The 18,470-nt window shown below is 38.9% G+C and overlaps 1 protein-coding gene across 5 annotated transcripts; it reads right to left on the bottom strand.

Annotated features, from left to right (window-relative positions):
- Positions 1-877: 877 nt before the first annotated feature.
- LOC5509135 lies at positions 878-17,710 on the bottom strand. Of its 5 annotated transcripts, none has more exons than XR_007307068.1 (17): positions 17,112-17,709; positions 12,025-12,609; positions 10,509-10,577; positions 10,403-10,437; positions 9,899-10,035; positions 9,569-9,665; positions 9,362-9,417; positions 8,545-8,733; positions 8,130-8,331; positions 7,589-7,693; positions 7,200-7,257; positions 6,716-6,881; positions 6,515-6,629; positions 6,269-6,435; positions 4,421-4,553; positions 3,625-4,057; positions 878-3,365 (listed from the first exon to the last, which is right to left on the bottom strand). XR_007307068.1 is itself a non-coding variant. In XM_048724080.1 (17 exons), the coding sequence occupies exons 1-16, from the start codon at positions 17,557-17,559 to the stop codon at positions 3,821-3,823; spliced, it is 2,799 nt and encodes a 932-aa protein (XP_048580037.1). In that variant the 5' UTR covers positions 17,560-17,710; the 3' UTR covers positions 878-3,707; positions 3,812-3,820. The 5 variants fall into 5 exon arrangements, 4 of the variants coding, with proteins under 4 accessions (XP_048580037.1, XP_032233875.2, XP_032233874.2 ...); XM_048724080.1 differs by having other exon boundaries at positions 878-3,707; positions 3,812-4,057; positions 17,112-17,710; XM_032377984.2 differs by having other exon boundaries at positions 878-4,054; positions 17,112-17,710.
- Positions 17,711-18,470: the final 760 nt, after the last annotated feature.

Below are 18,470 nucleotides of genomic sequence, written 5' to 3'. Positions count from 1 at the left end.
AATAGGTTTATGTTTGAGCCCCCTGGATAAGGGTCCTGTGCAACTGGTTTATGTTTGAGCCCCCTGGATAAGGGTCCTGTGCAACTGGCTTATGTTTCAGCCCCCTGGATAAGGGTCCTGTGCAACTGGCTTAAGTTTCAGCCCCTGGATAAGGATTCTGTGCAACTGGCTTATGTTTGAGCCCCTGGATAAGGATTCTGTGCAAGTGGCTTATGTGTGAACCCCCTGGATAAGGGTCCTGTGCAACTGGCTTATGTTTGAGCCCCCTGGATAAGGGTCCTGTGCAACTGGCTTATGTTTGAGCCCCCTGGATAAGGGTCCTGTGCAACTGGCTTGTTTGAAGCCCCTGGATAAGGGTCCTGTGCAACAGGGTTATGTTTGAGCCACCTGGATAAGGTTCCTTGCAACAGGCTTATGTTTCAGCCACCTGGATAAGGGTCCTTGCAACAGGCTTATGTTTGAAGCCCCTGGATAAGGGTCCTGTGCAACTGGCCTATGTTTGAAGCCCCTGCATAAGGGTCCTGTGCAACTGGCTTATGTTTGAGCCCTCTGGATAAGGGTCCTGTGCAACAGGCTTATGTTTCAGCCCCCTGGATAAGGGTCCTGTGCAACTGGCTTGTTTGAGCCCCCTGGATAAGGGTCCTGTGCAACTGGCTTATGTTTGAAGCCCCTGGATAAGGGTCCTTGCAACAGGCTTATGTTTAAAGCCCCTGGATAAGGGTCCTTGCAACAGGCTTATGTTTGAACTCCAGAAGACGCTTGTTGCTTGTGGGCCATGACGTAATTCCCTCCCGGCGCCAGTTGCACCTAGTTCCTCCAAAAGAGATTTATGTCTGTATTTCGATTCATCTAATGCAATGCAAAACAGAGAGCAATATTTTGATATACAACATTTATTCACATTAACCGGTTATAGTAAGAATAAACGGGTAATAATTACATCGCTTATGCAACAATCTAACAACAAGGGAAAAATATCACAGTAAACTATATAAAATACTAGAACCGAAACTACACGAGTTGATTCATTTTTTCTCATGTTGCAGCAATTTTCAATAACTTACGAATAACCTTCAAGTGCTAAATCGTAAAACCCCTTTTGTCTTAATTAAACGGCTTTAATTAAACGGCGTCTTTAAATGAATGAGGCGTGTTCAAAAGCCTTTGAAGTGCTTCAAAAAATTGATGGAGCCAATAGTACAATCCCTTTATTGGAAATAGTACGAGTAAGTTCGCAAAATATTGAACATAAAATAAAATATGGCAAACGCGTACAAGAAAACAATTTCTGGCAACAAATTACAAAGATCAAGAATTGCGCGTTGTTTTCCCTACCAGCCGACCAATTAACAACCGGAAACAAGGCAGGAATCTGAACACGCAAATACTTGTTTTCCACATGTTGACATTACCTTGTTCGTTTAAAATGACTCGTATATATCATAATATGCGGCACAGGAAATTCTATTTTACAGATCTAAATATTGCTAAAGTATTACATTTCCGGCGCTTGCATAGCAAGTGTGCCTCTATATGCGTTTCTATATGTGTGTATGTTAACATTATGACCAGACCGGCTGGAGTGTTTGTTCTTAGCTTCAGACAGAATCTGTCCAAACAAAGAACGGAAAATGTGGAGTTGGATTTCCCTTGATTCTAGATCCTCCAAGTGGAGTAAATTCTATTAACATGGGAACAAAGTGTACATACCGAATAAAACTAATTTGAAGTTTTCATCGTGATTCTGGACCAATAAAGTGTATTAATAGGAACGCTAAAACTATTTCATGGGTTAATCAAAAACACTATAATATACATTCGCTAAAAGAATTGTAAAAGAAGCCACAACATGCAAGCTTACTTCAAAGCAGAATAACCATAAATTTGTATTAAAATCTGTTACTAAATATCATTTCAAAAATAGTTCAGTTTATACAATATATTTGTCATATTTGGGTCTAGAATGGCATTTTAAGGGAGTTTGCTTAAAATAAATGCAAGTGCTTTTAGGCTGGCTGAAGTCAGACTACTTCAACAAAAGAATGCAAACAATCGAAACAAGCTCCCGTGAAAATATAGAGATATTTGTAAAACCTATAAGATATCGTGTCCTAATCAATACAGTTTTAGAATAAAAAAGAGGAAACAGATTCTGTGGACCAGCTACATAAAGAATTAAGTTTTCATTAAAATATCACTGATTTCTCTTTCGAAAGAAGTTCGTTAAATATAGCTTTATAGTACAGTTCAATGGTACATTGTACAATTATAATGAATTAAATATATGTATATATTTATATATATAATATGAAAAATCGAATAATTTCATTCAAATGTTTGGTGCGTTTTGCACTTTGAAAAGGCTGCATCTACGCTATTATCAGTTCTAGCATCTTTTGTGCAGTCTTTTCGTTAGACAAGATGTGGTAATAACTTGTTAAATAATGGTTATATAATGTGAATATTTACAGTCTCATTTATGTTTGGAGATATTGGTCTGCTATTATAGAATATAATAAAGTGTCCATCATTTACCACTTTCTAAATATGCAGCATTGCTTACGTAGTACCAGACGGACGGACGGACGGACAGACAGATGTGAAGCTAGCTGGACCAACAGTAAGTTAACAGACAGACATAAAGAGCGACAGACGAACGGACGGACAGACGTGCAGATAGTTGAACCAACAGTAAGTTAACAGACAGATGTAAAGATAGCTGGACCAACAGTAAATGAACAGACATACAGAGCGACAGACGGACGGACGGACAGACAGATGTACAGATAGCTGGACCAACAGTAAGTTAACAGACAGACTTACCGAACAACAGACGGACGGACAAACGGATGTACAGATAGCTGGACCAACATTAAGTTAACAGACAGACATACAGAGCGACAGACGGACGGACAGACAGATGTACAGATAGCTGGACCAACAGTAAGTTAACAAACGGAGAGACAGACATTGTTACATTACCATTCCGTAGATGAACCTGTGGTTTCAATATAGGGAGATCAGGAGGCATTCACATCGCATCATGAGTCACCGTCAAATCATTAAGTATTCACCTGATTAAACCCATATTATATGAAAAAGGCGAGAGCCGAGCTCTTATAAGTGCACTTGTCAGGAGCCCCAGGTGGAGACTGGTAAAACCAAGCTACACGATTGAGCTCACTAAACCGCACTAAACAAAACAAGTTCCTTAGCTCAACAGCTAGAAGGCCAGGCAGTAAGGTCTGCTGGTGTGTAAGCTGTAAAAAAAAAATAAAAGAAATAAAGGAGACAACTATCACGCTTTGATTGTTCCACAGGATCATGCCATGAGATTTCCCTGCCTTGCTTGGTCATAGGAGCACCTAGCCATGCTGTTTCATGAGATTTCCCTGCCTTGCTTGATCATAGGAGCACCTTGCCATGCTGTTTCATTATATTTCCCTGCATTGCTTGGTCATAGGAGCACTTGTCATGCTGTTTCATGAGATTTCCCTGCATTGCTTGGTCATAGGAGCACCATCTCATGCTGTTTCATGAGATTTCCCTGCCTTGCTTGGTCATAGGAGTACCTTGTCATGCTGTTTCATGAGATCTCCCTGCCTTGCTTGGTCATAGGAGTACCTAGCCATGCTGTTTCATGAGATTTCCTTGCCTTGCTTGGTCATAGGAGCACCTTGTCATGCTGTTTCATGAAATTTCCTTGCCTTGCTTGGTCATTGGAGTACCTTGTCATGCTGTTTCATGAAATTTCCCTGCCTTGCTTGGTCATAGGAGCACCTTGTCATGCTGTTTCATGAGATTTCCCTGCCTTGCTTGCTTATAGGAGTACCTTGCCATGCTGTTTCATGATGAAGTACTCGAACGAGTAAGTCATGCGCAGACGGGACCACTGAGGGGGTTCGGTCGTCATCCAAGTTGTGGTGTGTGCTGGGGGGGCCTGACGAGTACCAAGATAGCTCTCTATCGGGGGAAGGTCCTCGTACTTGTTCATTGACAGCAAGACTAGGGTGGCTTCAGATACTTCCTCCAGTTTAACTGGCTCTGCTTTGAGCTGCTGTTAAAAAAATAATTTTACGAATTTAGACTTGGATAGTGATAGGAATCTCAATGTGGATAATGACAATGCAATGTGAAAAAAAAATTTGCCCTTCAAAGTGGAACCAAATGCTACTGTGCTTGTCGTGAATAGAAAAAAGGGTAATCTTAATACCGTATACAATACTGTGTATAGTAGAAGTATAATACATAAAAAAAAATATGAGACACAAACCAACTAGGCATTTTTACAGTCTGTAGAAGACTTGTTCAATCACTGTAGAATCACTTCAGAACAAAACGATCACTAAGAAGCAAAACCTTTTTCTTCACTACAACTTTGGCGAATGATCCGGATTTCTCATGCGGTAGTGAAATATACCTCTTTCCTGCATTCTCTCTTGAGGACCTCAACCTCGTCCCGGCAAACTTTGCACACGTACATCAGGGATAAATCTAGCTGAAGGCGGTCATAGATATCCGCCGTGATACCATCACAAGCTGCGTGGATCCACCTGCAGATTCATGAAAGTGCTGTTGGTGACAAGGGCTTGGTCACTTATAATTTATGTACAAGAGCGAATTCAAGAAACGCCACAACAAGCAGGCCACCTTGACAGTTTGGAGAATTGCATCAATAAGGAAATGAGAAATGTACTATCTGATTGACATTAAGTTCAATAGTCAACCAGCAAGGTCAAGGGATGATTCAGTGCATATCTGAGCATGAAGGAATCCTCCTAGGTATAAAGTTCGCGTCAATCAAAAATGTGACCCTCGCATGCTATTTTGCTTACTTTCGTAAAACTATGTAATATCTGACTGATAACAAGAAATAGCTTTTCAAGCTGAAGATTTGGAGTAAACATTGGGAGTCACGGAGCAGTTAAGCTGATATTAGCCATTTCTTCTTGCTTTTGGGAAAGTGTCATTACTTGCATACGAAAAACAAACGTGCATCAACCTCGTTCCCAGAACCCACGTACCTTTGAGCCAATGGCCAGGTACAAGGCTCTGGGATAATCATTTTTTTTCACCAACAGAATCCTTTGTTTCCGGTTTTAATGCGCAGGTCCAAACAAAAAAGCGCCCGGAAAGAACATAGTTGGTCATCGTTTATAGAAAAGATGGTTTTGGTGTATATGTTGCCAACCGGGAATGGTAAAGCATTCCTAGTTCACGAAGTACTTGGATTCGCCTACGGTGTGTTTGAGTCTGAAGGAGAGCGCGAATACAGTTCAATTATTTTACTGATTTATCCATTGAATGTTTCAATGGAGGACAAGATTGAAAAGCTTCGCTCACGTATATTTTTGTGCTCAGGCATGTAAGGACACTCCATCGCTTCACGGCGTAATTATTTTATGTTTGCCCGCCTCGAAGTAGTCTTTAACGGACGGGGATTTTGATTCTATTGCCTTCGCGTTGTCTCTTACCGCAGAACTCTATCAAAGAGTTAATCCGCCAAGAACATGACCGGCATATACATATATATATATCGACTTCGCACGGTTTCCCGTAATTTGCCAGGATTTCCGCAAGGCCTATAGCTTGGGTAGCAAGCGTTTCGAGAGAAACGGGAGTTTCGAGAGAAGAGTAGCAAGAGAGTTTCGAGAGAAGAGTATGGCCGCGAAATCCATAAAACCGTTCCTTTCTTGTTAAACGCTTGCTAACCAGGCTACAAGCCCCCATCTATGTTATAAGACCCAAAAAGCTATAAAGGATTATTGTATGGTACTAAAAGTTCGTAAGCAGCAATTATAAAATTTGGTTTTAAACGAATACGCTGGTTTGTAGGAGTTTTCTCTGCAATTTTATTTTTAAAACAGGAATCTTTTAATAGTAATGACAGAATGTGTGACAAGCGTCGTGAAGCTTTTTTATTGTTCTATTCTCTTCTGATTTATTTGCGCATGCTCCCTGAAGCAATAAGAATCTGGGAGCCAATAAGAATCGGTCCCTGGAAGCCAATGAGAATCGCCTTAGGAATTGATTATCCCAGAGAATCTGGTCCCTGTGAGCCAATAAGAATCGCCTAAGGAATTGATTATCCCAGAGCCATGTAACTTGTCGCTGGCATAAAGGTACTGGGCACTGGGAACGAGATTTAGCGCGCATGTGCTTTCTGTATGCGCACAAACAATATGGGGCACCAACCTCAAAGATACTCCACGAGGCTCTAGTAAACACTGTATGTTGTAAAGCTAGCGTCCACTGTACTACAACTGACCTGCTACAGGAATCGCACTGAACACTCTGGGGCTGACCATTCCGCTGGCGGCACAGTGGACATGCACTCGACTTGTGCCCTTTGCAGTAACATGAATTACAGAGCGTGAAGTCAATGTGCCACTGAGATGTTGTTCTTGTCCCGCATTTATGACATTTACGACACTTCTGAAAATAAAGCAGAGGGTAGGACTAAATAAATGCGCTCCTGGTCATTACTTTGGTCCACTAACTGTACTTCAAATACCTCGCATTTCCAATGCATCTTTCCTTTGTTAGTTCCCAAGGGGTCAATGCAGTAAAGATGATAGGCCTTATCGCAAGACATGCAGGACAGCAGCCGCTCTGGACTGGACAATTGCCTTGAATGGAATTATATCATCAGAATCAGAAACCTCTTAGTGATTATATATATATATTATCAGGCGATAAAGCAGCTGTCGCAAACCTGCACGACTGGCATGACTTGCACATCAAGCACTCCCACCCTTTTCTGACTTGCTCTGTGGGCCGAACAGGGGGGGTACAGCAGTCTCCATGATAGTGGTAACCACAACGCGTACAAAGAAGAAGTTGTTCTGGGTCTCCTCCCATCTTACATTTGTCACAATGAGCTGCAAATAATACAATGTACGTTAAAGAAAAAATTGGTGATGGTAATATTGTGAAGGGGACTCAAGTAATTTCTCGGGTTTGCTTTTAAAGTATGGACTGGCAATGTGCCAGGTTTTTAAGTTGAGACTAAGATCAAGACTTCTCAACTTTATGATCTTCCTGGGCAATCAGAGGACGATATCGATTCATTCTTCATAGCCTGCTTGCAAGCATGCTACGTTCTTCAGGCATCTGTCTCTCCTTTAATTGTCTTTTTAAGGAAACTGTGGCATATGGAAAACTCAAGAGATTTTTAACATTTTAAAACAATAACTAACCAATTCCTTTGACATGGTCCAAATGGTCTGTACAGTGAAGTTTCATTGTCTTGACATCCTGTAAAATAGAAAGGAACATTTCTAAGTAATGGCACCCAAAATTTCATTGACAAATTCGACTAGTTATTGTTTTTTTTTTACAATTCCCTGATAATCTTTATAATATTCATAGATTGAAAGACCTCAATAATAAAGGAAACATGGTGTTAGTTGGTACTAATCATTATTTAATATTGCCCTCACATGATTTTAAGTATCATTCTAATTAAACCTAATTGTCTAAATTTCCAGGTTGGCTACTACACATGCAACAAACTTTGCAGAAAATTCTAGCTACATTAAAAAAATCCAACGAACAAGACTGGAGCAGGTGTTGAATGGATTCCTACCTGGAAACTTCCAGAAACCAGTGCACAGGGGTAATGGTAGACTTTGCCACATTCCCTGGCATCACAGCTTATACTTGCACCAAACCGGTTACAGTAATTACATCTCTGTGTACAAACATTGAAGTATGTATAAGTCAGCAAGAAACTGGCCAGCAAGTAACTTGTTTTATGTTTAATATAATACAGTATAATACAATAATACAATACCCATATATCTATATGTATAAAAGGATCAATCTTTCAATGGTACCAACATCGCTCAATACTTTATGTTAGAGCAAATTAAATAATATATATATATTTCATTTTTAAAGAATAATGTCATTCCAGTAGTAATAGAGCCAGTTAACATAGAGGTGTCCCTAAGAAAATTAAACACAGAACTTACTATATTAGTGTATAATTCAGACAGCAACTACCAATCTTTACCAGCTTATTTAATTATGATCTGACTGCCAGAATATGAACTGCTGGAACATGTTGGCAAATTATTCATCTTTTAAGTATGCATCTATTAAATATGTTTTTCTGCGATGTTTACCTTTGGAAGTATCTGGTTTGTGATGTCCATAGTTAGTCCTGGTGAGGAGTTTGTTGCTATCGATGCTAGAGTCCATGCAGCACATCTTTCGTGTACCCAGACGTGGCCAGTTTTGTCAGCCAGGGCAGCAAGGTCTGGCTCCTCTTCAAAACCAACGTCTGAAATATCTTCTTGGGTGGAACAGTATGGAAACCTGGATCTACTGAAACAGTATTTAAAAAAATTGAAACACAATCAGTCAAAAAGATAATTTCTGAAAACCTTTTGTTAAGCGAACCTGTTATTTATCCAGTGAAAATCTGATGTAGATTATATATCTTGAAATAATATTATAAGTTAATGCAATTTGTCTTACATTGTGAGCTTGTTAAAATGTTGGATAAGCATTTAAATACAATCTTGAGTCTTCAAGTACCTGTCGATATCGTTTCGTTGGAGGGCCATCCCAGGCCTTGGTTGGAGATTTGTATTCATCTGGTTGTTCACATGATTGGGTTCAGCATGCAGAGAATCACTTTTAGCTGGAGAGAGCCTGCCAAAGCATATCAGGCGGCCTTGTCCCAGAACACTGTTCTCAATGCAGTTACACAATGCACATTTCAGCCTGTCATAAAAAAAAAATAGAATGTTGCTTAGAAGACCCCGAAAAAATACACTAAAAATACCATGGTACAAAAAAATCACAACCCCAAAAAATATCTCTTACAAAAAAAATAACCCTAAAAAATACAATAAAAAAAGGACTTTTTTGGACTGGCACAGACATTTAGCGAATTGAGTGAGTATTAAGCATTTGCTTTAGCCCCGCTTCATATTTCAGTTGTTGTTCTAGTGTTGGCGATATCGGATATGATATTATAGTTAATTAACCTGATTAAGATCAAGTCAATTTAAATAAAGATGTGTGTTAATCCCGTGTTTATCCTACTTTCACATGGCTGCTCCATGAATAGAACAATGCAGACAATATTTCACCCCCTTATCACAGCTTTTAAATTGAAAACTTGGTGAAACTGAGGGGTTGCAATTTTAGAAAAAAGTACCTCTCATTCGAATTGTAGACCCTAAAAAATACCATGTTTTTTTTTTCGATAGGCTTTGCTTCAAATACCCTAAAAAATGCCAAACCTCGGATCTCAAACCCTTAAAAACATGACGTTTACCCTTACCCTCAATTTATAGGGAGTCCCCCCCCCCCCCCCCCCCCGGGCAATTATTATTTGCAGGCTTACATTGATTGTGAAGGAATTGGCATGTGCTGGGACTTGTCCATCCTCTCAGAGAGCAACTGTTAAATAACAAAAGCATGTTTAAAAAAGGGCAAGGCACTTAGCTTTATGATTTCCCAACTATTTATTTGCCTAAAACCTTTCACTATTTGAATACTTTTGTAACTCCTGATCCTGAAGAGGCTACTACAGTAATTCACCATTTGCTACCTTTCCTTTCTTCCCTCCAGATTCCGGATCCAATTCAACATCAATCTCCTGATCCTCCTCACTAGACCCTGTCGCTGATGAACTGCTTGACTCCATTCTGCAAATCATCAGCCAGAAATTGTGATAAAAAGAAATAAATAATTACCTTGGATCTAAGTGGATATGGGGACTTGAGCTACAGGAAACTTGTACAAACAATGACAGTATGTCTTTTAGGCAGCCGATTCAAAGATAAAAATACCCTAACATATCCTATAAAGAGTTCTACATTTATAGAGATTTTGATGATGTTATATGATTGGGTGTCTGCAATTAGAAAAGATCACATACCTCTCTCTTTTCCTTTTGAAGAGGATGGATGGCTGATGGCCTAGGTAACCATGGAAGGGGTCTGTGGCTTGGCTTTTAACTGAGTGCATACTGTGATAGCTGTGAATTCCCATCGAGGGTGAACTAATAACCTCCTTCTGCAATATCAGATATAACTTTAGGAGATTAACCCAAATTTATCACGTAAAAGGTATATGTCTAAGATTTTAAGTTTGAAAACAGGAAATAAGAAACTTTGAACTTCATTGAAAAAAACCTCTAAAATTCTTCACAAGCTTTCATAAGAATTTGACTACAATTATATAGTCCTCTTCAATACTATAATTGACTGCAATGAGCTTTTGAGTACGATTATATAGTCCTCTTCAATACTATAATTGACTGCAATGAGCTTTTGAGTACGATTATATAGTCCTCTTCAATACTATAATTGATGGCAATGTAGCTTTTGAGTACAATTATATAGTCCTCTTCAATACTATAATTGACGGCAATGTAGCTTACCATTGGGGACGAAGGTGTTCTTCTATGCACTTCAACTTAAATAAAATAAAATAAATTGTTACATTACATAGATGACAATGTTTTCCCTCATGATACACACACATACCAGATGATATGTTAGGACTTAGTTGTGAGTTCCTCCCAGTTGCACTATATAAAGATGACTTGAACCAATCTAGCAAAACAAGACATATTGTGAGCTTAGGGTATTTTGATAATTGCTATTGGAAGATAATGTATTCTTTGCAACTCATTATAATATGTAACTTATAATTGTAACAAAGTTAAAGGGAAAAAAATGTACAAAATAGTGTAAGTTTTAATATAAAATTAATAAATACCCACTACCAGCCTCGATTTGCTTCAACTATTTGCGGGCAGTGGAAACAATTTATGTAACATTTGGTTAAGAATAAAATGACTATAACTATGAGACCTTGATGGCCTTAAAGCAGCATAATGGGTGGAGAAGAGGGGCCAATAGTAATTTAACATTTACGGCAATAAGATGGCTGATCTTCTCAGTTAAAGTCACTGTATACTTTTAGAATGGCTAAAGAAGCAATTCTACATGCCTCTCATGTACCCATGTTCTCGTCTGTAAAGGAACCCTTTTTGATCTACATCCACATAAAGTATTTTTATTTCGAGATGGTCCATCCCCAAGAAAATGGAGAAATGATGAGATCTACAGCACATCAAGGGTGCAAAATGAATCACGTTATCGTCTTTGAATAGTTTGGTTTTCATGCATCAACAAGGCACCAAAAGGGTATCCTTATCAAATAGTTTCACTATGGAGAATGTTTTCAAATCATCGTTTTCTTAATTATGTGTAAAAAAACCCACATCAATATCAAAAAGGTTGTATTTTCAAACAAAAACTTAAATGTGGGGACAGGGTCTAAGTTGAACATTATTTATCTCAAACAAGTTACAAGGAAACTAACCTGGAGGTTGAACATTATTTATCTCAAACACGTTACAAGAAAACTAACCTGGAGGTTGAACATTATTTATCTCAAACAAGTTACAAGGAAACTAACCTGGAGGTTGAACATTATTTATCTCAAACAAGTTACAAGGAAACTAACCTGGAGGTTGAACATTATTTATCTCAAACAAGTTACAAGGAAACTAACCTAGAGGTTGAACATTATTTATCTCAAACAAGTTACAAGGAAACTAACCTGGAGGTTGAACATTATTTATCTTAAACAAGTTACAAGGAAACTAACCTGGAGGTTGAACATTATTTATCTCAAACAAGTTACAAGGAAACTAACCTGGAGGTTGAACATTATTTATCTCAAACAAGTTACAAGGAAACTAACCTAGAGGTTGAACATTATTTATCTCAAACAAGTTACAAGGAAACTAACCTGGAGGTTGAACATTATTTATCTTAAACAAGTTACAAGGAAACTAACCTGGAGGTTGAACATTATTTATCTCAAACAAGTTACAAGGAAACTAACCTGGAGGTTGAACATTATTTATCTTAAACAAGTTACAAGGAAACTAACCTGGAGGTTGAACATTATTTATCTCAAACAAGTTACAAGGAAACTAACCTGGAGGTTGAACATTATTTATCTCAAACAAGTTACAAGGAAACTAACCTGGAGGTTGAACTCTGTCATAATGGTAAGGATTCACACAGACTTTCTCGTTCTTTAAGTCATACCCAAACTGACAATACTCCTTATGCCTCATTTCCATCTTATGAACATCGGGCCACCTCCATAACCTTGCATAGATTACATGAGGAAAGTCCTTCTTCTCACCAACTTGAAGCCTACCATCCATAGTACGCGGAACAGTCACACATTTAGATGCTGTTCTTCCCTTAGAGGTGATGGCAATGATAAGTGAGTCAAGTTCATAGAATTTCTTCTTCAACTTTTTCACTAGGGATTCAATAGCCCTCCTACTAAAACTATCTGCCTCAACACTTTGATGACGCAAAACAGAATGCCACAATAAATTGCGAACAATTATTGGACAGGGATCTGCAGAGCATGGGATGCTATTTGGAGAGGCAATAGTGTGTGAGTTTGTAGCTACAGTATCATAAAAATGGCTTCCTCTATCGAATGAAGATGAGGATGCTGATGGCGACATTTGACAGTCCTTGGGTGACAAGGAAGACTCTGGACTCTTTTCAGGGCTGTTAGCCTTTAATGATGGTGGTGGTATACTTGTAGCTGAAGAAATGAAATACAATTTAAATAAGACTTAAGTTGATTGCATTCAAGGCTTTTATAAATATTATAAAATCCACATTTAAAGTATTGGCAGCCTAACATGTTAGCATTGTTAATCCTGAAATCCACAAGCAACATATCAATATCCAATTAACTACTGTAGTGAATGACGATTGCAACCCAATAATGTGTTACTTATAGAGAAGTCATTATTTAGGAGGCAGGGAGAAGGGTTGCTACGCTTGAAGGAGAGGGTTTTTTTGCCACAAATTTTTGGGAGGGTCTTGAATATTAAAATAGGGTTTAGGTATTCTAATCGATTTCTGGGCCTCCTGAAGGTCTAAAATTTCAAATCTCCCTGGGAATTAACTTTTACCAAAAACATAGTGTCAGAAAAGAATAGAAATTTAAAATAGAAAGTTTCAAACTTTTTTAAAACAATCTTCAATCATTCAATCAATCATATCAAATCATCGATATGCAGCTCAAAGTTGTAAGTAGTTATTATTCCTTGATCATTTGACAACAGTTCCTGACAAAGATTTCATAGATTTATTTCTGGCATTACATCTATAGGGGAAAAAAATAGCAGGTTCGATTCATAAGTGGCCCTCATTTCAAGCCTGAGAAAATGGTACATTGATTCAAGCATTCAAAAACCAAATGTAGAGCAGTTTGGCTTGCTGTGAGTCGCATTAGCAAATAAAATAATTAAAGTATATACTTTCCATGTGTTAGGCATATATTCTCCTAGCCTACTTGTAGGCTTTGATAGTTTTTCCGGCATAAAAACCCCTAAAACACGGAGTTCGCAAAAAACCCAGCTGCCATGTTGGATAATGAGCTCCGCAGGGGGAGGGGGAGGAAAAATGTGTGGGGCAGGGGGAGGGGGAAAAGAATGGCTACAGGATATGTCTCGCCTTTTTCGTTCTACGCCCCCAATATAACACGTGACGGAAAATTGACAGCTAAATAACATGTCACATAATCGTTGTCGATTATTAATCATATTTGATTCTCAAATTCAAAACAAAACAAACTCACATAGAGCTAAAATCTTCGCTGCGCAAAGGTAATAATGCAACATGTAGCTAGTCCCCATAAAACATAGCACCTAAGCCTGTTGAATTACTTGCAAACGACTGTTGTAGGATTTGCCCATTTAAAGTTTCAATTAAATACGGAACCTTTGCTGGGCCATTGAGGGAAAACTTTTACAGAGTCTCAAAGAACACAAGAATATTACGACAAGAAATCCCTTGCCGAGAGTTGTGTGAGGAATTGGGGTTTTCTGTGCCCAGTGGAACAAATTCAATGAAGCAGTCTACCAGCCGTGTGGAAGGATTCTTAGAAGAACACATACGTTTTATTTTGAATTAAAAGTCGCACTCACAAACAAGCATAGAGATAACGAACCATAGCCAGTAGATAAACGCCGGCGGTTCCTAGATCTTCAAGAATCCCACTAGTCAACTCTGCAGCAGCTGACTATGCTCTTAGTAAAGTGGGCATATTACTAGGATGGCAGAGTTTGTGCGATGTTCTTCTTGAGAGGCAATGGCTGATTGCATCTTTTATCTGCACCGGGGGGTTGAGGATATAAGTATTTATACCCCCCTCCCCTCTGGATTTTTAGGGCTCCAGATACCCATCCCCCCTGGAATTTCTGGGCTAATTTTACCCCCCTCCCCTTCTGGAAAAGTTACAGAGCTCCCTCTCCCCCCAAAGGAAATTTGTGTAACCCCCTTCCCCCTGCCAGGAAATGTGAAAAATCAGAAAGATAATAAAAGAGGTTTTAAGAAATCATAGTTAGGCTCCCCCCTCCCCCTGGGATTTATAAACTACTTCTCCCCCTCCCCCTGGAAATTTAAGAGTTTTGGCTCCCCCTCCCCTCAGAATTTCTTCTTTATCGTTATCCCCCCTCCTGGAAGTTTAGCCCTCTGGAGACCCCCTCCCCCTAGGATTTTTGAGGTCCTCAACCCCCCTAGTGGGGATAAAAGATGCAATCGGCCAATCTCAGAAACGGTAAAAATGATGCTCTTACCAAACCATGTCGGCAATACAGCCATCACATCTTTAGCTTCTAACAAGACTTTCACAGTTGCCTCCTGCTCTTGTCTTAAAATAACGGATTTGCCTTTCGAATGAAGAATAATTAGGGTTTTTTGGATCGCTTCGTTGGTAATCGCCACGTTAAATCATCACTGTAGGCCGAATGTGATAAAGCTATGGAGTGATGAGTAATGGGAGGCCATAAGCCAATCAGATCGCTTTGAAGTTTGAAATCAATGAACGAAAAAGGCGAGACATCCTGTAGGCGTTCATTCCTCCTTCTCCCTGCCCCGCGCATTTTCCCTCCCCCTCCCCCCTGCGGAGCTCATTATCCATGATGGCCGCCAGGTTTCATGCGAACTCTGTGTTTTCGGGTTTTTCGTGCCATGCAAGTAGGCTAATATTCTCCTCAACTTCTCACTTCATGTTATTTACACAAGTTTTAATATCATGTTACAGTATTTATCAGTATTAACAAAGAATACTTTCAAATTTTAGCCAGAAATGTATACAAGTTACGTAAGCTAGTGTTCCCTAAGCAGAACTATCAAGCTTTTTTTTTCTCGAGGAGGGTCTCATTTTTGGTCACCATTTGGAGGGAGGGGCAAGATTTTTGAGTTTTTAAATTGAAGGTTTAAAATTTTTGAACAAGAAATAACAATTGTTCCCTTACCTCTAAAGATAGTACCAGTAAAAAAATTACATTGCCTCCCACTGTTTTGGGGAGGAAAACAATGCCCATCCTTAAATAATTGCATACCATTTTATCAATATAAAAAATATAACAAAGTACCACAAGCAAAAATGCAAAAAGAAATCTTTATTAGATCTGTGGACCACATACAATGGGAATTTTAGGAAGGATGACATAATGAGAACTGGTGACCTCGCACCTTGAAATTTTCCCATTGAGAGAATATTTGGAGAAAAAATTGGACAAGATATCAATGGGCCTAAAAGACTCTAAAATTATAAACTGTAATAAAATCTAACAAAGGTCGTTTGAGTAAACAAGGCTTTCTAGACTTTTTAAATGGATCTTGATGTTCTTTTCCTAAAAAAATATATTTAGCTTATAATATATAAGCTTATTACAACATGATCCTTGTTTAAAAAATATAACTTCTTAAATTTAAACTAGGATGTAAGTTTTCGACGAAAACATAAGCTTGCGGGGTGGAAATATAAGGGAAAAAAAACAAATGCGTGTAGACGTGATGAGATCTTGTAACCCGGAAAGCCTTTCTTGTCTCCGTTGTGTCGTAAGTTGTATTGTTACGTGTAGATATCGGATGATGCATGGATTTTTCTCTCTCATCTTCACAAGAAAAATATATGCAAATCAAAAAAAGGAAAAGAAAATACAACCAAGTTCTTTGAAATAAAAGATGAAGCACTTGCAATAGTAATAGAAAAGCCGAGCAATATCGTGAGCGTATGCAAATAAGAACGAGTGTTACACAATTACTCATTCCTTATTCGCCGGCGAAGCTTGAAGAAGATTTAGTGTGTAAAATTCAAGACGCCCGCCCGAGAGCCAGACCTAACGCTATACGGACATAGTTAAATATATTCTGCGCTAAAAATACATCTACTCCAAAAAGCAGACGACATTTCAGACGGCGAGCAATAGCGCCAGACAATAACTACTAACCAACAATAAAACCAGACACAATAATTCAGTCTTTTTTTTTACGGACCTATTTCGGTCATTTCCTTGTTATAATCACGCTATCGCGACAACCACAAGGTCGTGTAGACGAAGGCAATCCAGAAAGGACAGAAAAGCAAACAGGTTCGAATCGTGTCACATTCAAGGAATTTTATAATTTATGCAAAACAATTGCGTGAATCATGGATCCCAATTTGCATTCGAGATTTCAATGGCCAATAACCAAATCACTATAAACCGTATATATGTGTTCTAGAATAATTCAAATTAAAACCTTCTCTAACAATAAAAATGGTGTGTGCGGTAAAACCGAACAAACAGCTAAAGTTAATTCCATCATGTCAAATGTTATCAAAGATGAGAGGACGGAAAGGTCAGATCAATGTAAGTATTCTAGGTGTTCCACTAGCCAAATAAAAAAAAAAAACACAACATAAAAAGGCAATTACACTTCTATGGTGCCCGCACACTGGCCCCCCCTTCGGGCGCCTTGTGGCGAAATCTGTTTCTAAAGGGTCGACACGGAATCTAAGATCTCAAACCGGTGCTTGCTAGATAAGCTCTGGAAAAACCTAAAGCACCTGGGACTTTTCAAAATATAAGTAGGCCCCAAAAGACGAATGGGGTTTGCTTGTCGGGGATCGAAAGACCGTTTCGTGTTTACGCCGTCGATGGGAGAAAGGCACATGCTGAGATAAAGAACACAAAACAAGCTATATGGGTTCCCCCCAAAATTACGCCTCGCCTCGTGAACAAACATATATACTGAAACACTTACCGGTCGGGCTGCGAATCCGTTCATAGTGGTAGGGGTTTACGCAGACACTTTCATACTTTAGGTCGTATCCGAAACGGCAAAAATCCAAATGTTTCATTTCCATTTTCTGAATGTCAGGCCATCGCCACAAACGTGCGTAAATTACGTGTGGAAAGCCTTTGCGTTCACAGACTTGGAGTCTCCCATCTAGAGTCCTTTGTATGGTAACGCATTTGGAAGGCTGTGCCCCATTTGTTGTTATGGTTGAAATAAGGGATTCTAGTTCATCAGTTTTTTTACGCAGCTTTTTCACCAAAGATTCGATGGCCCGTTTGGCAAACTTCTCTGTTTCGCCCCCTTGTCGATGGCAAGTAGTATGACACATTAAACTTAAAACTATACTCAAATTCGCATCAGAAGACGTTGGAGCCTTTTTCTGACTTGCTGCTTGGACCATATTTTTCTCCATTCTAAGGTCCTTCAATCACGTTGGGTCACATTATCCCGGGGATAAGAATTACCGCATAATTCTGAGGGAAATAGATGGCAATTTCCAACTCCATTCTAACCCAACTCACACTGAAGGCAAAACAAACTTGCAATGCGCAGAGAACGTGTCCGAACCAATCGAGTATGGTCATGTAGTTTTAGCCGCTCCACCAATCACGGTACGGATAGAGCAATCGATAAGCTACTTACAGTGGTTACTGTCAATCAAAATGAATGACATCGGAACATTGAAAACTAAAATTGATAAAAAGGCAAGATTTTAGGTTAGCACACATCAACAAATTCCACATATTTGTCAATAATTCTTGAATAGAATGGTGTATGGTTAGGTTTACAATCATTTGTGAGTGTTTCTAGAGAGGTACAACTGTCACACGTATGGCCCCTCCAGGACGATTCGCTTTCCGTGGCATCTGTCTGCATATATGCTAATAAATATTTTTCCCTTGAATAATGTTCGCCTAAAAAGTGCAATTAATTTCATTTTGAAGACATAAGGTTTCTGGTCCTGGGCTAGTTGTTTTGAGAAAAAACATAATCTGTGTCGAACCTTGACAACTACAAGATCAAGAATATGCTATTCTACGTTGCGTGTTACCCTGCTTTGAATAAAACTAAAATCTTGATATATTTCAGATATCCAGCCATACTGGCTCCAAAGGCTTCCGAGTTTAACACCGCTAGACAATGTTCCAGGGTTTTAATAACCAACTATGCGAGAATTTGAAGAATTATGATACCAACTGCGAGATGCTATAATTTTTATTTAAAAAAAGCCAAATATAGAGGTTTCCACACATTTAATAATGTTTTATACTGAAAACAGCTTCAATAGAGCACTTTCTAATCGTTATTTGGCATTATTCACTC

This window comes from Nematostella vectensis, chromosome 2 (assembly GCF_932526225.1).
Source record: "Nematostella vectensis chromosome 2, jaNemVect1.1, whole genome shotgun sequence".
Classification (NCBI taxonomy): Eukaryota; Metazoa; Cnidaria; class Anthozoa; order Actiniaria; family Edwardsiidae; genus Nematostella; species Nematostella vectensis.
This window is presented reverse-complemented; position numbering and strand designations above follow the sequence as displayed.